Source organism: Cydia splendana, chromosome 7, assembly GCF_910591565.1.
Source record: "Cydia splendana chromosome 7, ilCydSple1.2, whole genome shotgun sequence".
In the NCBI taxonomy this organism is placed as follows: domain Eukaryota; kingdom Metazoa; phylum Arthropoda; class Insecta; order Lepidoptera; family Tortricidae; genus Cydia; species Cydia splendana.
In genome coordinates, this window is record NC_085966.1 from 11184766 (window position 1) to 11206121 (window position 21356).

At 38.7% G+C, this 21356-nt stretch overlaps 2 protein-coding genes across 4 annotated transcripts in view; one reads left to right on the top strand and one right to left on the bottom strand.

The window, feature by feature from the left end:
- The first annotated feature begins 935 nt into the window (after positions 1–935).
- Positions 936–4555, top strand: LOC134792138 (U-scoloptoxin(05)-Sm1a). Of its 2 annotated transcripts, XM_063763353.1 has the most exons (4): positions 936–1128; positions 1201–1356; positions 1830–1967; positions 3744–4555. In XM_063763353.1, exons 1-4 carry the CDS (start codon positions 1068–1070, stop codon positions 3956–3958), a joined length of 570 nt encoding a protein of 189 aa, XP_063619423.1. In that variant the 5' UTR covers positions 936–1067; the 3' UTR covers positions 3959–4555. The 2 variants fall into 2 exon arrangements, with proteins under 2 accessions (XP_063619423.1, XP_063619424.1); XM_063763354.1 differs by lacking the exon at positions 1830–1967 and having other exon boundaries at positions 943–1128.
- A 74-nt stretch (positions 4556–4629) lies between these two features.
- Positions 4630–21356, bottom strand: part of LOC134792139 (coronin-2B-like) — a 43718-nt gene continuing 26991 nt past the window's right edge. For both annotated transcript variants that reach the window (XM_063763355.1, XM_063763356.1), the window contains 5 exons: positions 20714–20851; positions 19887–19989; positions 18813–18988; positions 7227–7382; positions 4630–6913 (listed from right to left, as the gene is read on the bottom strand). In XM_063763355.1, coding sequence (XP_063619425.1) covers positions 6776–6913; positions 7227–7382; positions 18813–18988; positions 19887–19989; positions 20714–20851 — 711 coding nt within the window. In that variant the 3' untranslated portion in view covers positions 4630–6775. The remainder of the gene's footprint in view (positions 6914–7226; positions 7383–18812; positions 18989–19886; positions 19990–20713; positions 20852–21356) is intronic.

Consider the following 21356-nt stretch of genomic DNA (forward strand, 5'->3'; position numbering starts at 1 on the left):
CAGATAGTAACAGAATATTTGATTACCCATAATAAATAGCAGATAATAGTAGAAAAATGTTAGTTTAATTCGCTTTCTTTACTTTCCAAAAGGGCCCCAAATTCTTATGTGCCCAAGGGCCCCAGCATAGTTTAAGACGGCCCTGCGTGAGGATCAAAACATACGCAATGCGACTTATGCGACGCTATGATTGGTCGAGTTTATTTGTTGCCCACCATAATCCATACTAAATTTACGGTGGGCAGTAAAAAAAATGTGAGACTGTGACAAGGACAAACAATAATAGCGCTCTCTTTGCTACTCCTACTGAAAGATACATAAGACTATTCGCCCCCCCCAACCCCGTCATGCCTGATCCAGTTATACTAGATTCATGTACCAAAACGACTATTATTTATTTTTCGTAATCGTCATTTAAGGCCTGTGCACACCGGATGCGTGTGCGTGACGTGTACGTGCGCGTGCGGCGTTGTAGTATACAGATCCTTATCAGAAACGACAAACCGCTTGCGTGACGTGTGCGTGTGCAGCTCCAACATTTTAGCGCACGCGCACGTGCACGTCACGCACACGCAAGCCGGTGTGCACAGGCCTTTAGCATCGAGTAACGGAATAATTATTAGTACCTTTCCCTGCTTTACTCGTCTGGCTGAATACACCAGAAGCGCGATGCCATAAAAAAAAATATATTAATACCGCTACTTGATACTAGATGTCTCAAGTGTCGCGGCAATGAATTCCAAATCTAATGAAATTGTGTAATATTATAAAGTTACAAGTCCGCAGTTTGCCTTTATTTCTAACAACAGTCATTTGTTAGAAAGAGAGGCAGCCCTAGGCCTTGGGGTGTTGACCTCGGTATAAGTTTGACAGTTCAATGAACGTTACTTGAATGACGTTAAACTAAACGTTAACGTCGCTAAAGTATTTCTTATCTGTGGTTGTGCGTGTTGTGTTTTGTACGTACGCCGCTACCGCTAATCTAAATTGTAATCATTTTGTATTGATTTTTCAATGTAACTACAACTTTCTTTCTTTTATTAATTGACTGTAAACATTCCATAAAAATGATGCATTTGTACAAATCAGTACTATTTATGTCTCTGACATTTTCATCATTGAAGACAGGTAAGTTTAGGGCGTTGTTTCCTAATCAAAACTTTAAATATTTCTTTTGTTTTAATTTTTTTGTTTTTTTAGTTGAATCAATAAACTGCTATCAATGTTCGGGGACGGACTCTGAAAACCCTTTTGAATGCAATGAATATTTTGATAACGACATAGATATATTACCAAAGGACTGTTCCGACATTCATGATGCCCAGTATTGTATAAAACACGTCGGACGGTACGAAGGTGAGAACTTTGGGTTGAATGGGTTCAGAGGTTCGGTGGTGGTGTAGGTACTAAACATTTAACAATATATCTTAACCTCCTACAGACTAACCCCCTTAGTTACCAAGTATATAATTCACCGGGTTGAACGGGCGTAGAATTCTAACAAGCTCTGAGGATGACTGTCTGCACCTTAATCTATCTGGAATGAACTAAAATATTAGGACTGCACACTTGTGATTACAAAATATTTAGGCCGTTGTATGTGGGCACTTCAAATTAAGCAAGACAAAAAACAGTTTTGAATTCACAGTTAGTTTCACTAGACTTACATCAACTGGGATATGGCTCTCGATAAATTGAAAACAATACAAGAGGTAATCACGGTCGATATCCCAGTCAATATAAGTCAAGCAAGACAAAAATGTGTAGCATAGAGAGGTTAAGGTGTGTGTAGTAATTATCTCTACTTACTAACCAATGAATTATACTAGTTGTAGCTATAGACTGCTATCAGTGCAATTCCTCTACGATGGAGTGTGGTGATGCCCTCATGCACCTGGACGGAGGAAGCCTGAAGCCTACTTCCTGTGAACATGTCTTTAATGCTCAATTCTGCATAAAACATACAGGTTCCGTTTCAATATCGGTTGATTTGTTTTATGCACTATGGTAAAGCCACACAGATTTTTCTGTAAAGATTTTTCACTGCGCAACACCATACTTTATTTAATTTTCTGTTGCTTATCAAATCTTTTTCAGAGATTTGGTTGGTTTTTGTTTTATTTTACGATGATCATACTTTTTGAACTCAACTCACCATGGTTTTTGCTTCAAAATTAATTATTTTATTTACGTAAGGGGCTGTCCATAAATTACGTCATCGTTTTTTAACGATTTTTGACCCCCCCCCCCCTAAAATCATCCAAAAATCATTCTTTGAATGACCCCGTTTCCTCCTACGTCATGCTACCATCATCCGATGTCCAGACCCCCCCCCCCCCCCCTAATTTAAAATGACGTAATTTACCCCTAATACAAAAAATTACCATAATAATTTTAGTTACTGACAACCTTAGTTACTGACAATTATGCATCTAACTTTGCCTTTAAACTACACTAACAGTTAATGTTTATATTAAAACTACAAATTACTATGTATTCATTTCACAGTTTGACAGTTATGAAATGCACTGGGTTTTTGGTCTTACAGCCTATGCACTCTTGCTTTGCATACAATAGGTAAGTAATGCTGCATGCATAATTAACTTAATTTTGGCAGAAATGGGTACTATAATTATATGTACTGCATAGTTTTCACTTTCACCATTCTTACAGAAACCCCTGAAATTAGTTTCATACAGGAACCCTACACCCCTATCCAGAAAAATAAAAAACCTTTGAATCCCTTAGTTCATTGAATAATCACAACTGCCTTACAAAAACGACTTTTTAAACGGTTATACCTCTCACGTCGAATGATGGTCCCTATCCCTATGATAATAAACAGGGTTAGCTCAATTAATGGGTTTTAGAAAACTATGGCTTTGGTAAGCAATGAAAAGCCTCTTTAACCCTTTATAAGGCAGAGACGATTTGGAAACCACTTAGTTAATAAACATTTACGGAGAAGAACATCCTCTTTATTATTTAACTATAATGGTATTATATAGCGAATATATCAGGCTTTCTTTCCTCGTTCATACTTTTTCGGTCAGTATTTAATTTTTGTGTAATTAATTAATCTATAGTATGTGGTCAATTTATGCACTATGCCTGTCAAGGGAAGCAAGCAAGCTATCGTCATTGTTTCCATTATACTATTAAAAATATACACGTCGCTGTATCTAATAATTTGAATTATAGCTCTTGCAATTCACGATGGCGAGTAGCGAGACTCTTATTGGTATGATGACAAGGTCTAATTTTGATAAATCCACTCTCCATCGTGAATTGCAAGAGCTTATAATTTTTTCAGTGATATTCGTATATTAATCCTACCCACTACAAGATACACAATAATGTTCGATTTACCGTATGTAGTCAATTAAACGCCAGTCTGTACAGAGCACCTTATGTTTGTTATGTCAATGTCAATGAATAGGGGTATTGGAAACAGATCATCTGAAAACTCAAGTGCACTAACAGGCTGAGTGCATATATTGACCACATGTTTTTCTTAATGATTTCGTTTTTTTTTGGCGTAGATGTGTTCCCCAGTGCATTAGAAACATGGTAGTGTATTTAACTTTCACGTAGCATATCTGTATAAATGGGGCCTTATAAAGGGTTAAAAACCCCTGAAAGGGATACTGAACAGATATGGTTACATTTTATTTGACAAACTTTTGTTGTAATATTACATATTCAGCCTTCAGAACTTGTATTTACAAATGATTCTTTTTCAGGTGGCATCAGCACAAAAAGATATTGTTCGTCTTTAGACCTTGGCAACTACTGCAACTATGTGCAGCAACCCGGAGACAAGCTCGAGTATAGGACTTGCATATACACCTGCAGTAGTGATGGCTGCAACGCTGCAGCTGGCTTGACTATATCTACTGCAGTGTCAGCAGTACCCTTCCTAATAGTCGCTCACATACTAGGATATGTGTCATTATAAGATGTTTGTTAGGGAAAGTTGCTTTAACTTTGATAATTTTGAAATGCATTTAAAATTTCCGTGTTTGAAACCAAATAATATCACCATCATCACAAGTACTTAGCACTCCATACAAGGGCTTAGTACCTATGGAGAACTGATATTACCAACTGTTCCTTTATTTTTAGGTAAGTACCTTTACCTTATCTTAGTATTTTGTATAATAATTGTGTTGTTTGTCCTACATACAATGAAAATAAGTAATTTAAATAAATACTGACACTACGCAATTAACATATCTTACATTACACCAAATATTATAATCATTCCAATTATTAATGTAATTACATTATGCCGTCCAATCCGTCCATTATTGGGACAATACAATGTACCTACTTATATGTAAGATTTTTATATATTTTTTTACACGCCTAATATTTTTGTGGTATGCCGAAAATGATACGAGTAGTATATGCTTACAAATAGTATTACCAGCATTTATAGATAGAGTAGGTGATCAATATGATCAATAACAGAATCTCAATCTCTACTAATAGAGCTAGATACCGTTTTGTATTTTTTGTACGTGTCGAAATGTGAAATAAAAATATCTGCAGTGTAATGCTTGAGTTTTCTTTACAATTAGAACTATAAAGGTATCCAAGTAAGGTAAGTAAATCAAAAACCTTAACTACTGTTCAAACATTTATTTGAAAATTTGTGCTACACAAGCATGATATAAAAATACATGATAATAAATAGGTATTAACACTGACTTAGCCAAGTAAGTAATCAAACCAGCTAATGCACAATAATACTTTCATTATTCTTACTACAATAATTATGCCTTTAAGACTGAAATTGGAATGTAAATGTTTAGTACCGTTATTTTTGAGAAATTTGGGACTTTTGAATAGTAAAGTTATATCAAATTGTTTATAAATCCAATGCTAAGCTAGTACGCTACATCATAATACTTTTTAATTCCTAGTCATGTTAGAAGTTTCATTAGTCCGAAGATCTTTGAAAAATACTAGCACCTTAAAAATACAAGGAGGTTTATTTTTAATTAACTTTATAAGGAAACACTGGTAACTTTACCATTCTGAATTGTGGGTTACTTGCTTGCACTCAAATAGATTCATTTAGGACTTTAATTCATTGTATACTTACAAAAGAAGTTAAATGCCTTAAACTGGAATAATACAGTATAATGTTACAAAAACTACATAGAAAGCACATACACATCGTAATTATAAAATAACAGGTAACACTATTATCAAAATCAGACTCTTAAAACAATCACTAACAAAATGTCAACTTAACTGTAACACTTGGAATAAAATTTATCATGTGCTTCTTAATAAGGTGCCTCCCTTTATATGATCGTAACAAACCATAACTTTTTCACCCTGATTTGAATTGCACATTAATTGTAAACACAATAACTAATTATCAAAACTATAAAATCACTAATAAAAGAATGTAAATCATTATCAATAAAGAAATACAGTATCAACAGATACACATATAAACATCATTTTGTGATAATTTAAGATTAGATTCGTCATGGCGAAATAAAAAGCTTGCAACACAATACACAAAGTAACATTTCTAAAATTTACAACACATATTTTGGCAACTTTGCTAACTGGAAATTTCAATTAATGAATGGATGATCCATTATCATTGCTTACTTAAGAGGCCAATTGGAATGTGCATCCATGCCACCACAAACATATATTTTTCCGTTGTAATGTTCAAATTGAGAAGTTTGTAAAATTTTACATGGATGGGGTAGGAGGACAACTTGTCCAAAAATCATCCTTTAGGTATTTATTTTATGGCCCCTAGTACTCGATGCAAGTTAAAATTTTTGGAAGCCGCCATCTTAAAGATTTTAAGCATAAAAAGTGCACATATAGACCTACATTTATCTACTGTGGCCATTGAGCATTTACTTTGTAGAACTTGTGACAAAATGACAAGACAATTTACATCATACACTAAGCGTCTTTACGGCTATCAGAGAGGTCACGGCGTCATAAGACAATAAATGTTCTTACTAGCAAATAATAGCAGCACTATATGAGCAAGTACAACATTAAGACATCGCACATTGTAAACTTATTCATTTTTCATTTCTAACATAGTCCTACTAGAAATACAACTAGACTTCAGATGGAATGATAGATCGATTATAGAGTTGCTAATGAGATCTTTTGTTAAAAAAGGTTTGAGAAATCCTATCTACTGGTAGAAATTAGCAACGTGTCGCATTCGTTTCATTTGGCATTCTCTACGAGCTAAAAACACTTCCGTTTAAGCTAACGTAAGTCACATTATTATCACTCTCAAACCTTGTACATATAAGGTTAATCCTTCAACCAGCTCCCTAAAGGGGCTCAGACTGTAATATCTTGTTACACGTAACGTAGCGTAATGGCAGGAGTAAGTAAAAGGTATATCATTACATTAATTTCATTGCCGTGTTTTATCGCCTGTTGTGTCATGCGTCACTTTTACACTTACCTACTTGTTAGAACGTGACAGGAATGGTGACAAGCGATAAAAATGCGAGCATGTTATCGCTCTTGTGACTAATTAGTGTTTCAATCGCCTCAATTCCGTGGTCACATTTTTAAGAACTCGTATGTTTTCATGGCATTTCCGGTTATTAGGAAGAAGTCCAGGACCTATGAGATTTATTTTGTGCTCGGCGATCAAACATAAGTAAAAAGATTATCTCCTGGCATTATCTGCCTCGCCACTAGTTACGTGTAACCAAGTCTCTCGGTCACCAAAGTTTACAGTGTGCGCTGCACGGTGGGCGCGTGTTTAAGAAGCGTCTCGCTGCATGTGCGACTGTAGAGCGGCGATGGTCTGCTCGAGCTCGCGCACGCGCTGCTGGCTGTTCTGGAGCTGACGCTTCACGATGCGCAGCTCCTCGCCTTGTCGGTTGAACGCGAGGCGCAGCTGGAATGGTGTACATGTAGTTATAATACTGTATTATGTGTTTAGTATGGTTCAAAACGGTATAAGTGCTTTTCTGTGAATATAGAATATCCAATACTTAGCTAAACAAATCTTAGTTTTATAAATGTGTGTAACTATTGTAAAGTTAGTGAGGGCAGTAAGAATATTTAAATTGCAATATACAAGTCGATTAGGCCTCGCGCTTTTGTCTCAGGCTTTGCCGATTTGCAGAATTAATCCTAAATCCCCTCAAGGTCAACCCCTGGTTTCTCTCAAAATATCACGGTGTGATTGACAAATGCTATCAATATACCTCATTCTCTGTGCTGAACACGTCGCCCTGGTTGATCTGCTTGTAGAGCGGCACGGGCTCGGCCTCGCCGCTCTGCTTGCCGAACATCTTCTGTAGCTGGTGGAACTTTGTGTTCTGGTTGGCGCTCGTTTTCTGGGACTTCTCTATCAGCTGCATCTGCAACGAATAACCCGTTTATTTATAAAACTTTACGGGTCTGATTTAGTTAAATTATGTTTTATCCCTTTCTTCTTTCACAAATACATAAGTCAAAATGACAAACATCAAACATCAAACATCAACATTTATTCAGCAAATAGGCCACAAGGGCACTTTTACACGTCATCATTGAATTTACATACATGCAAAAATAATAACATCAACAATTTTATAAAATAAAACTAAGAATTCAATCTAACGTATTACAATTACTAAGAGATGTATATGGTCTCTTAATGTCGAATTACATAAAAAATACAGATACAAAATACAAAAAAAACTATAATATTTAGAGGTGTAAATGTCTCTAGGTGTCAGAACTATAAGATTATATAGTTTATCAAGTTATCCTTAGAGATGTATAGGGTCTCCAAGAGTCAATATCCTGTATAATTAATACATTCATTAAGAGAAAAGAAACATACGAGAGCGAATAACCCGTTTATTTATAAAACTTTACGGGTCTGATTTAGTTAAATTATGTTTTATCCCTTTCTTCTTTCACAAATACATAAGTCAAAATGACAAACATCAAACATCAAACATCAACATTTATTCAGCAAATAGGCCACAAGGGCACTTTTACACGTCATCATTGAATTTACATACATGCAAAAATAATAACATCAACAATTTTATAAAATAAAACTAAGAATTCAATCTAACGTATTACAATTACTAAGAGATGTATATGGTCTCTTAATGTCGAATTACATAAAAAATACAGATACAAAATACAAAAAAAACTATAATATTTAGAGGTGTAAATGTCTCTAGGTGTCAGAACTATAAGATTATATAGTTTATCAAGTTATCCTTAGAGATGTATAGGGTCTCCAAGAGTCAATATCCTGTATAATTAATACATTCATTAAGAGAAAAGAAACATACGAGAGCAGAATGAGGCGTCTCACTGTAATTAATTAATACAAATAAAGTTACTAAGTATAATAGCTTGTGTTAGCTTAAACAGACCAGTCTCCACAAACAGCACCCGTTCACGAGTATGACGCGTATCTCAGCCATCGCCTCCCTCAACCTTCATTCGGGAAAGTGGCGACCCGATCAACGACGCCACCGTAAGCAAAGACTTTTAAGCGAGCATGACATGTTCAAGCTACCGGCCTATAATAATATTAAAATAGTAATAACATGTACGAGTAGCTGTAAGACACGGCATTTTGTGCTCGTATGTTACATAAAAATAAATTAATTAAAAATTAAAAAACACGCCTGCGAAAAAGCGAACTGAAAAGACAAAAATAATTTTTAGTTGTGTTAGTTTAGTTGCGTAACTTAATGAATGTAAAAAATAATTAGAATATGAGTGTTTAGTGAAGGTTATAAACAACAAACGCAAAAGTTTTATGCTCATTTAGGATCGTGACTGTACCTGTGTATTTTATTTCAATTGCAGTCGGGAACCTATTAAATGGGAAAATGACAATACATCAAGGTCCCCGACTGCAATTGAAATAAAATACACAGGTACAGTCACGATCCTAAATGAGCATAAAACTTTTGCGTTTGTTGTTTATAACCTTCACTAAACACTCATATTCTAATTATTTTTTACATTCATTAAGTTACGCAACTAAACTAACACAACTAAAAATTATTTTTGTCTTTTCAGTTCGCTTTTTCGCAGGCGTGTTTTTTAATTTTTAATTAATTTATTTTATTTTATACTTTTTAGAATTTTTACATTCATTAAGTTGAGTAACTAACACAACTAAAAAATATTTTCATCTTTTCAGTTCGCTTTCTCGAAGTCGTGTTTTTTAATTTTAATTATTTAATTAACTTTGGGGTCATGATTTCGTTACTAACCATTTGAAGTCACTTTATATTACTTTTGCGAGGGCGTCCTCAGTACAGAAAGGCACGCAGAGCGCCGCATATATCGGGCTACGCCCGACTCCTTTGGAATGCGTACAGTGCGCCACGAACGTCGGGCTACGCCCGACGCTTTGAGTGAGAGGGCACTGAAGGCGTCTTGGTAAGCGTACAGCGTGTCACGTACGTGGGCCTACGCCCCCGACACTTGGTATGAGAGAGTCGAAGGCGCCTGGCTTTGGACCGAGTGCAGCGCGCCACGTACGTCGGGCTACATCCGACTCTTTTACTATTAGGGCGCCGAAGGCGCCCGGCCTTAGAACGCGTACAACGCGCCTCGTACACGCCCGACGCTTTGAGTAAGAGGGCGCCGAAGGCGCCCGGCTTTGGTATGCGTACAGCGTGTCACGTACGTCGGACTACGCCCGACACTTTTAGTATGAGAAAGTAGAAGTCGCCTGGCTTTGGACCGTGCGCAGCGCGTCACGTACGTCGGGCTATGCCCGACTCTTTTAGTATGAGGGCGCCGAAGGCGCCCGGCTTTGGAACGCGTACAGCGCGCCACGTACGTCGGGCTACGCCCGACGCTTTGAGTATGAGGCCGGCTTTGGTAATCATACAGCGTGTCACGCTACGCCCGATACTTTTAATATGAGAGATTTGAAGGTGCCTGGCTTTGGACCGCGTGCAGCGCGCCACGAACATCGGGCTACGCCAGAACCTTTAAGTGTGAGGGCGCCGAAGGTGCCCGGCTTTGGTATGCATACAGCGTGTCACGTACGTCGGACTACGCCCGACACTTTTAGTATGAGAAAGTAGAAGTCGCCTGGCTTTGGACCGCGCGCAGTGCGCCACGTATGTACGTCGGGCTACGCCCGACTCTTTTAGTATGAGGGCGCCGAAGGCGCCCGGCTTCGGAACGCGTACAACGCGCCACTTACGTCGGGCTACGCTCGACGCTTTGAGTATGAGGGCGCCGAAGGCGCCCGGCTTTGGTATGAGTATAGCGTGTCACGTACGTCGGGCTACGCCTGACCCTTTTAGTGTGGGGGCGCCTTTGGCGCCTGGCTTTGGACCGAGTGCATATACTTGGACAAGTTGCAGGAAGCGCACATCTTTCTTACGCTCTGAGTAATGTCATCATCATAAATGTTAAAATTAAATTAAACCATACGGTTATAATGATACTTTCACGATTTGTTCTGCCAAAGTCGGTGCAGAGTTAGCTTAGACGGACTCTGCATCGTATCGATTAATAAATAGAAGTTATATTTTAAACTTTCCGATTCCATTAGCGCAATTACGAACATGTTTTAAAAACTATGAGTAGTATGTACCTAATATAATATAATTATATTTTTTTATACTACTACTTTACTAGAAAGTCTTCGACCAGTGTGTGTTGCCAGTGATGACATATGGAACTGAAACGTGGCCGCTTACTGTGTGCCTCATAAGAAGGCTCAAAGTCACCCAAAGGGCAATGGAGAGGGCTATGTTTGGAGTCTCTCTGCGTGATCGCATCAGAAATGAGGCCATCCGCAGCAGAACCAAAGTAACCGATGTAGCCCTCCGAATCGCTAAACTTAAGTGGCAGTGGGCGGGGCACATTGCCCGTAGAACCGATGGCCGTTGGGGCGGAAAGGTTCTCGAGTGGCGACCACGTACCGGAAGGCGCAACGTGGGTAGACCCCCCACAAGGTGGACTGACGACCTGGTAAAGGTCGCGGGAGTCCGCTGGATGCGGGTGGCGCAAGACCGGTCATTGTGGCACTCTTTGGGGGAGGCCTATGTCCAGCAGTGGACGTCCTCTGGCTGATATGATGATGATGATATTTTTTTATGATCAGCGGTCAAACTCTTTCCTTTTATTTTAATAAGTATCCCATTCAATAATGGGTCATTCTCGCATTTCGTGCAAATCGGTATTATTTGCAATTTACCAAAAATGTGATGGTGTTTTCGAATATCTGTTAATGCAAGGTTGTAACATAGGACCTAAAGTATATTGGCCCGCCATGAACAATTCTAAAAAGGTGGTTATTTTCTTTATATTTACAATTAACCCCCACTATTTTCATTCCTCTCTGCATGTAACGCGTGAAGTTAAACTTTGACCTCCATTTGAACCTTAAGATACTAAAAATAGAAAACTTGTTGTTGGTTCAGTAAACAAGTAATTTAGTTATGTTTTATATCCTATAATATTATACGCTAAGAAATTAACAATAAAACTATACAGCCTTATAAGTGATGGTCCAAGCAATTTCTTCATTACCGACGCGAGAAATGGATTAGCCATATTTTGCTATATAGCAAGGGTATATAGCACTTCCCGCGGATACAACACATTGTTCGTCAGTCAGTTGGCCGCGTGCTACCACAGCGGTCGTCCGTATGTTGCTTTTGACGAAAATACCTACGTTCTCTCGTGTCGGGAAGGAGTGTGGTTCAGATAAATCTTCATCGCCATCTAGTGATTTATACAGTAAGTACCAATTGTACATTATTAAAATTATACCTAATTGATGTGTTTTAGGGTTGCCTTTCGTGTGGCTTATTCTGCGAAATCAAGGTCTGATATCAACCGACCTAGGCGACGAAAACTTCCAAAACTTCATTCATATCTGTTTCATTCATTTCTTTTCCTTCCAATTTTGCCAGGGAAGGTAATGAACGAATTTAGAAGGTAATGATAATGTATATGAGGCAGTGCATTTAATGGAAAGAGGGTTAAGTTATTATAAATAGAATGTTGGTATAAACATTTAAAACTATGTAAGAATATATAGGGGAGCCCAACTGGTGATTTTTTGGATTTAACTAGAGCGCAGTAGATTAACATAATCTGCCGCTCTATATATAATACCAGACCACACTCAAGGACTGTGCTGAGAAATTTGACACGTTACTAAGAGACTAAGTGAGTTGGAATCATCTGATACGTGTCGACGATAAGGTAGAGAACGGGGCAAATGTTTGGAATAAAGAGCAGAAACTACAGAAACATAAACACAGGCCGATAAACAATAATAGTGCCTCCGCCGTCAAAAGCGACAATTCCTAATCCGTGCGTGATAAATCTCAGAAAACTGATACCAGCAGTAAAAAGCGGTGTAAAATCCCTCTCAGGGCGGTGGACCATCGCAAGTTCATCCATCTGTGGAATATAGCTTGAGGATCGGAGGACATACGGGCATATCTGCTGTTATTCATGGTGCACTGTCGATGAACTTAAGCTCAAAGGGGACTCCAAGACTTTCAAAATAGGAGTACCCTCGACAATGTATGAATCCTGTTTATTTCCTACTATGTAGCCCGATAATCGTGGTCATTTCGTAAATCCAACGTCAATGGGAGTCAGACAAAAACCAACCACTAATACTTAGTTCGGAATCCTGATTTGAAACCTTCACTGGATCTAATTTACCAAAATGTAAGGGGTCTTAACACCAAAGTAAGTTTTTCGGGCTTCTATGCTGTTGGTCCAGACTACTTAGGTACCTGCATAAGGGGTCTTAACACCAAAGTAAGTTTATCGGGCTTCTATACTGTTGGTCCAGACTACTTAGGTACCTGCATATATCTTAAAGGGGTGTTTAGAGCATTTGAATGGTCCAATACACTCCATGCTTAATCTGGTACCTACTCTCCACAAGTACATATCATCACCATTGGAAGATTTCACGGGTAAGACCGATCCCAAAGTCAAGGTATTCTTTTCTTTCAGCTTTAGCAAAGCTGTTTGAGTCCATACTCCATGGCACGTTGTCGAAACAAGTGAAACCATTATGCCTGTGCAACACTCAGCATGGTTTCAGAGTGAAAACTAACCTGACCTTGGTTGACAGTGACACCATCTCAGAGCATCTGGATATGGGTATCCTGATAGACGTCCTGTATTATGATTTCCGAAAAGCCTTCAATCGTGTGGGTAACGATGTATTCCTACACAAACTAGACGCTATTGGGTTCAATCCACATTTGCTTAACATTTTTGCCAGTTATCTGGGTGATAAACCGCAGCACGCAACGACCAGCATGGCCACTTCGTACCAGATCCGTACCATACTCGTTCTGGTGACAGCCAAGATTCAATCTTGGGGCCTTTCCTATTTAGAATAATGGTCAATGACCTGCCCTCGGTTATCCATAACGCTCGTTGTCTACTCTACGCCGACGATCTTAAATTGGTATATTGAGTTGAGAAGGAGGAGGATTGTAAGTTGCTGCAAAAGGATGTTTCATCATCTCTGTGCCAATGGAGTCGGGGTAACAAACTGACTTTCAATGCGGCTAAGTGTCAAGTGTGTAGTTTTAATCAAACCCTATTTCCTACACATGCTCAAGAGTCGTCTCAGTAAAGGATCTTGCGGTCATATTCGATACGCGGCTAACATTTCACGACCATATCAAAGCACTTGGTACTGTAGCTTCAGTAGATTAGGCTTTGTCACTCGCATTGTCAGAGAATTCCATGACCCTTGCCCCATAAAAGTTTTTTACAATGTTCTGGTCAGAAGCAAGTTGGAGGCGTCAGCATTAGCCTGGATCCCTTACGAGTCGACGTAAATTCTACTATTGGAAAAGGTCCAAAAGAATTTCCTTAGGATGTATTACCTAAAAATATTTATTTTAGGAACCCTGGGCTTCATTTCTTTGGAGGTGAGTCAGGTGAGGCACAACTTAAGCCTACTACTTTTAGCTTGTTGGACTTTTCGTGGAGACTCTGGCTGCCTTGAACTAGTAGAGAGGCTTGTAAGACTTTTGTACCGGACATTAGAAATATAACCCTTAGGCTTCTCCTGGTGCATCTCCTGTTAACTCATGAGTGCTTGAGATTTTGCGAGTTTATGGAGCTACGGTGGATGGATTGGCAGTCGAGTGTATTTGGATGTTAATTTTAAATTAAAGTATGTAGTTTCTCAGTGTGTTGGTGACAAGACTGATGTAGTGCTGTGTAATCATAAAATAAATAAACAATACGAAATACGTCTTTAATCACGTAAATTGTGCTTGACAATCGCTACAAGCTAGGTGGTAAATCATAAGTCGCGATTGTCAAGCCGGAGTATTTGTTAAGTCGGCTTGATCGTCTGCACAGCGCTTAAGACACGTGATTTTAATGTTGTTCATTATATTAATGGTGTTAATTTTCATTAACTAAAGTTTTTTTATTGCGATTTCATAAGTTTGTTTCATTACCCTCCACTGATAAAATTACCATCCATGCCCATTTCATTACCAGCGCGTAGTTCATTACCACCAGTCTTATTAAATGAAAAGGAATAAGGTTACGAAGGTGCCTTTAGCATAAAAATGCCAATAAATGAATCCACAATGCATGAAAACCCAAAATTTACCATTTAAAAGAAAATTTACAAATCGAGAGAACATCACCGATTTGCACGAAATGAGAGAACGACCCTAATAATATTTGGTTTTATGAGATTAGCTTCTCTTAACATATTTTGTCAATTCTTACTTTCTCAAAATGAAACTTAAACCCACATGTTGCATATATTTTATCAATTGGCTTTCAAAGCCCTTCATTTTGATACCCTACTCGATAGGTTTGCACGATATTTTTTTCTAAAGGTTGCGTAATATGGCGCATTAAGTCCGCCATATTGTTTTTATAATGATGTCATATAGCCTATGTTAGCCGGGATGACGTAAGGATTCTAATGATGTATCATACGTCTAAATCGGTTAAGGCATTCAGAAGTTAAGGTGGAATAAAGAAACTCACATACATACAAACATGAACGCTGAAAACAATACACTCTTTTTGTTTGGGCAGTCGTGTAAAAAGACAGTATAGCTTCACATAATTACTAGCCTAAGTTGACTTAGAGATGTAAAGGTCTCTAAGTGTCAGAAACATTAAAAATATAGGTATGTACAATCAAAAATAAAATATATAAATAAATACTTAGAGATGTATAAGGTCTCCAAGTGTCCAAAACTAAAATTAAATTAAACAATTTAATCAAGCGAGAACATCATTGTCTCATGTGTCAATTCTACTGGACACTAGCATATTTAATTCACAATGTAAAAAAAAAAACAATATTTATTTAGCTCTTATTATACTAATGAAATCAAGCTACCTGCTTAAAGGCATCTCTATCGTTTATAAAATCATTTACAGTGTAGTACGCCTTACTTAACAAGGAGCGCTTAATGTGCGACTTAAATTTGTGAAGTGGTAAATTCACTACATCAGTGGGGACTTTGTTATAAAAACGTGTACAGTTCCCGACGAAAGACGTACTAACCTTACGGAGGCGGTGGGCGGGCACGGCAAGCTTATGTTTGTTTCTAGTGTTATAGTTATGGATATCACTGTTAACCTTGAATTCGTGGATGTTTTTCCGAACATACATAATATTCTCTAGTATGTATTGAGATGCAACGGTAAGAATGTTAACTTCTTTGAATTTCTCTCTTAGGGATACTCGAGCGCCCAGTCCATAGATGGAACGTACAGCTCGTTTTTGCAGCACAAATATTGTCTGAATATCTGCCGCTTTTCCCCACAACAGAATTCCATATGACATAACACTATGGAAGTAACTAAAGTATACCAGCCTGGCCGTCTCTACGTTTGTTAGCTGTTTGATTCTCCTCACTGCATAGGCTGCTGAACTAAGTTTTCCGGCTAGAGTGCCTATATGTGCATGCCATTGCAGTTTGGAGTCTAGAGTGACTCCCAGGAAAACAGTTCGATCCTCAAATTCCAGCGTATCACCTTTTATTTTAATCTTGCTGTTATTTACCTGCTTGACGTTAGGTAGCGTAAACTTGATGCATTTGGTTTTCTTGGCGTTCAAAAGCAAATTGTTTGCCGTAAACCAGTTTACTATGGTAGATAGCGCGTCATTAATGCTCTCGAAGCTATTTTCCTTTCTGTCCACTTTAAATATAAGGGAAGTGTCATCTGCAAATAACACTATATCATGTCTATCTTGCACAACATTTGGTAAGTCATTAATGTATACCAAAAACAGGAAGGGACCAAGAATTGAACCTTGAGGCACTCCGAGGGCTACCGGGGACCCCGCCGATTGAGTTCCATTAATAACTACTCGCTGAGTTCTATCCGAAAGGTACGATGAGACCAGGTCAAGGGCACTAGCTTTTATCCCATAGCGGCTTAATTTTCTCTTTAAATTTTCGTGATCAACGCAATCAAATGCCTTTGACAGATCACAGAAAATTCCAACAGCATCTTGAGCTTTTTCCCAGGCATCAAAGATGTGTTTTAGAAGTACCGCACCGGCGTCAGTAGTTGATCGACCTTTGGTGAAACCAAATTGATTGCTATCAAGCAGTTTGTTTCTGTTGAAATGTGACAATAGTTGATTCAGAATAAGTTTCTCGAACACTTTGCTTAATGCCGGTAGTATTGAAATCGGTCTAAAGTTCGTGGGATCTGTTCTTGTTCCTGATTTAAACAGAGGGATAATTTTGCTATGTTTCATAATATCTGGAAAAATTCCAGCATCAATGCATCTGTTGAAAATCTCAGCTAAGTATGGTGTAATTGACTCAATAATGGAATCTAATACTTTGACAGACAGGCCCCAAAGATCTTCTGTTTTCTTTAAATTTAAAGACCTAAAAGTCTTAAGAACTATATTCGGAGAGACATACGAAAATTTGAAGATTTCTGTACATTCTGCCACATTTGTCTTCAAAATTTTTTCAGCGACGTCTGGCGATGAATTAAGGGATCTTGTTGTTTCTACCGGGATATTCGAGAAAAACCGCTCAAAATGATCTGCCACTTGACGGTCGGAACTTACTAAAGTGTCAGCAATTCGTAGGTTGTAGTGCGGATCCTTCAGTTTACGTTTTCCAGTTTCATTGCTGATAACTTGCCATACAGTTTTGACTTTATCGCTGGAATTTAGGATCTTTTTCGACAAATAATCGACTTTAGCGGCGACACACAACATCTTAAAAGATTTAGAATAATTCTTGACGTACTCCAGAAATTCCGGTCTTTTATCAGTTGCCTTTAAATCATATAAGTCGTAGAGCCGGCGTCTTTTCTCGTGAATATCCGGTGTAGCCCAGTCGCTAAATTTAGTCTTGGCCTTGCCTTGCACCTTTTTCTGAATGAAACAGGCATCAAATTCCTTTTTAATACAATTAAACAACTCGGAACTCAAACAGTCAGGGTTTTCCTGGGTACATGAAAGACAACATAATTGTTTAGTAATATTACGATTGAATAAACCTAGGCGACTTTCGGAAATCGGCCTGCACAAAGTGTCTTGAGGAATTTCTTCAGTTTTCCCGCTGAAAGAAGCTTTTAGTCCATAGTGGTCAGAACATAGGTTGTTAATAACAGATTTACTAATCGCGTCATTATTACTAAAGATGTTATCTATACATGTAGCACTGGTTGCTGTGACTCGAGTGGGCTCACAAAATAAATTGACTAAATTGAAGGATTTGAAAGTATTTAGTAACCTTCCACATAATGACGAATTTTCTAGCAAATTAATATTGAAATCACCACATACAATTATATTTTTATGACTTCCAAAAACACTACTAAGTACTTCATCTATGACTGATTCGAATAAGTTATAGTCTGCCGATGGGGGCCTGTACACGCATATAATTATAAATTGTTCCAATTCAACACAAGAAAGTTCTATAAGGCGTTCCACAGACATGTCAACAATGTCTTTACGCTCCTTACTTTTTAAATTATGTTTTACCATTATCAATGACCCGCCGCGATTGCAAGATCTCCTAAAAAATGAACTTACTATACTATGATTATTGAAATTAAACATAAATTCATGACCTTTAAGCCAGTGCTCAGTTATACAGAGAATGTCAATATTCGAGTACTGTATAAACAAATCAATTTCGTGTTCCTTACAGGTAAATCCTTGGATATTTTGATGAACTAAGTTCAATAAATTGGTTTTACCAAACATACTAGCATCACAGTGATCAATAGGAACGGAGCCGGCTGGTGCACACGTTGTCGTAGCGGTTAGTTTAAATTCAAATCACCAGGCGGCTCCATTTCAAACCCTACGCTACCAAGGCGTATAATACTACGTACGACAGATAAAGAAACGATTATTGAGACAAGACAAAGTTTGTAGCGCGTTTATGAATAAGGGGGTTAGCTGTTATTTAATAGATTTAAGGGAGTAAAACTGTAAGCTACATAAAAGAGTCGGACTCGCCCACCGAGGGTTTCGTACTTTTTAGTATTTGTTGTTATAGCGGCAACAGAAATACATCATCTGCGAAAATTTCAACTGTCTAGCTATCACGGTTCATGAGATACAGCCTGGTGACAGACAGACGGGCAGCAGAGTCTTAGTAATAGGGTCCTGTTTTTACCCTTCGGGTACGGAATCCTAAAAAGTAGGTGAGTTGACCGTACTTCATTGTGTAATGTTTCATTTAAATTCCATATGCTAATATGGAATTTATATGAATACTCGTTTAGACAGATCTAAAAAAGAAACTGATTTGACTAGTAGGAGAATACCCCATAGTAGCATTTCTGACCTGTATGTCGTTGTCGATGTTGGCGTGGGTCTCCTGCCAGGTGGCAAGGGGCCGGTAGTCGGGCGTGGTTTCCCGGGAGAGGAAGGCGAACTTCTTGCGGTTGTTGGCGTCCTGCGGCTGCAGCGCCGGCGCGTCCTTGTTGCTCGTGCGCGGCTTGTGCGTCGATATTGTTACTCCTGCAATACATTGTTATACCACATTAGTATAGGAACCAGAAATTAATGAATCACTCGTGCAACCGTGCCGAGACCGAGGAGCTACCTTAGGGTGGTATTCCATCTGTCCAATATCTTGGTCCAATGTCATTGCGTCTCACCCTCTCTTTGAGGAAAATGTGAGACAAAATACACATTGGACAAAGACAATTGGATAGGTGGAACACCTTTAGTAACGCATTCACTGACAACGTTTTCGTAGCGCTTCACGCGTAGCCGATTCTAGCGATTTCCTGCTTTGTAAAGGAAAGCGACTACGAACACTCGAACAGAGAGCCCGCCGACCCGCTCTTAATGTGTTAAAACACAACATGGTCACGAATATAACGCTCTTCTACCTTTCACAGTGTCTATTTAAACCTGACCCACTTTCCCGTTTCCGATCGCAGCAAAAAGCATATGTCCCTAAAGTCGAAGATAAAGAAATGTTATGGTTTTATCGAGCCAGTCTGATTATGGATACCAAAAGGAAGTGTAATAAAATAACCCAAGTTTAGTGAATCGACATATTATTATAGCAGCTAAACAGTCTATTTCATTTTGACAGTAAATGACTTAAGGCTGATTTAGACGGCGCGCGAACTCGCATGCGATTTTAGTTACATTGCGGACTGTTGGTTACGTCTAATTCAACCGATCGATCAAAAACCGCAATGTAATGAAACTCGCATGCGAGTTCTCGCATCGTTTAAATAGGGCTTTATATGTATTGTTTATTTTTGTCTTCCGTTATGTAATACATATCGCGCATTGGATTACTCTGTAAAATGGTATTGTATACTTGATTATTAAATAAATAAATAAAAAAAATGTTCCATCGTTGTGAAAATGAATAGTGATTATAAACTAATGTACGTACCAGTCTTCATGCTAATGAGCGTTGGCGGCGCGTTCATGCCGCTCAGCCAGTCCCGCGCCGACAGCGCCGGCAGCGGCGCCGCCGTGTCCGGGTACAGGTCCTCCTGCACGGTAATGACTACTTGTAATACGCTGTTTATCACAGTTATTATGTTTAATATTTAAAACTTTCGCGTTTAGAACACATATTAACTCACAGTTATAGACGGGTCTATCGCGAATTTATTTTATTACCTTTATTTACCGACGTTTCGACACAGGTTTCACTGGTCGTGGTCGCGGCTAACTATACGGCTAACTATTCGAACTTTAAGATACGTCAAATATTACGGCTAGATACGATATAGATTAGACATGTCAGTGTCAAAAGTGACGTTTTTGTTTGTAGCCGTAATATTTGACGTATCTAAAGTTCGAATCGGGCCAATTGTTATTATGTAGCCAGAAATCTTGATCTACGGTGGTAAGTACCTATTTACACTCTGACAACGAATACGCCACAACGTGAAAACTTGGAATAAATGTTGCAAGCGAGTCTATAGCAGCCGCAAACCAAACTATTATATCACTGACTCTCTCGCTCCAGCTGCGGTAACATACGTGTGTATAAGACGTTTTACGAACCCGGTCATCAGTTTAGTTTGTGAATAATATTAGGCTACGCTGGGAACAATTCTACCGAACGACGGATAATGTTTCTGTACCTGGAAGCGTACTAAATCATCTAGTAGCCGCAAACCAAACTGAGGATCGGGGTCATATCACTTACTCTCTCCCTCTTGCTGCGATCACACAAATGCAAATGAGACGGTCAATGTCTGTATGTACCTGGAAGCAGTCGGACTTGCGTGGCACGATCATGGCGATGGGCTCGCAGAGCCCGCGGGAGGTGTGCAGCTTGTAGAAGCGGAACACCTCGCACAGCGCCGTGTTCACGCCGCGTTTTGGCATGAAGCCTAGGCCGCGCTGGAAAATCATAAAATATAGTTCATTTACAATAATTCAACTAAGAGAAAAATATTTTATAGATTGATCAAAAAGAGATAAAGTGATAAAATATTAAAATAAACAACACTTTAAAAATATTAGGTCTATTTCGGACAGCATGATTTCTTGAATTCGAACTGACAGACATAGCGGTTTTTTTTGACATCTTTGTGACTAATTTGTAGTCGGCACAACGGCTACATTGCCACAGATTAAATAATAGTACTAGGTACGGAAGATTCACTTTCTAACAAAACACGTCTGTTACGATTAGGACAGATGACCGCCGGGTGGCGCAAGCGCCACGCGCGGCTTAAGGCTAGCCACCAAAATTGGTGTGGGACGGATGTACTTGTAGCTACTTGTTGCGACGCGACGAAATCGCGGAGTGAGTCACGCCTGACATTGCACACACATTATTTACCATTAGGGTCTCACATAGATTTAGGTTCTAATTTGTTTGTACTCTTACGGAAAGCTAAGA

Coding starts and splice junctions, on each gene's coding strand:
- LOC134792138 (XM_063763353.1), top strand. CDS start 1,068: ATGATGCATTTGTACAAATCAGTACTATTTATGTCTCTGACATTTTCA. Junction 1,357..1,829: donor ACACGTCGGACGGTACGAAG/GTGAGAACTTTG, acceptor GAATTATACTAG/TTGTAGCTATAGACTGCTAT. Junction 1,968..3,743: donor ATTCTGCATAAAACATACAG/GTTCCGTTTCAA, acceptor ATTCTTTTTCAG/GTGGCATCAGCACAAAAAGA.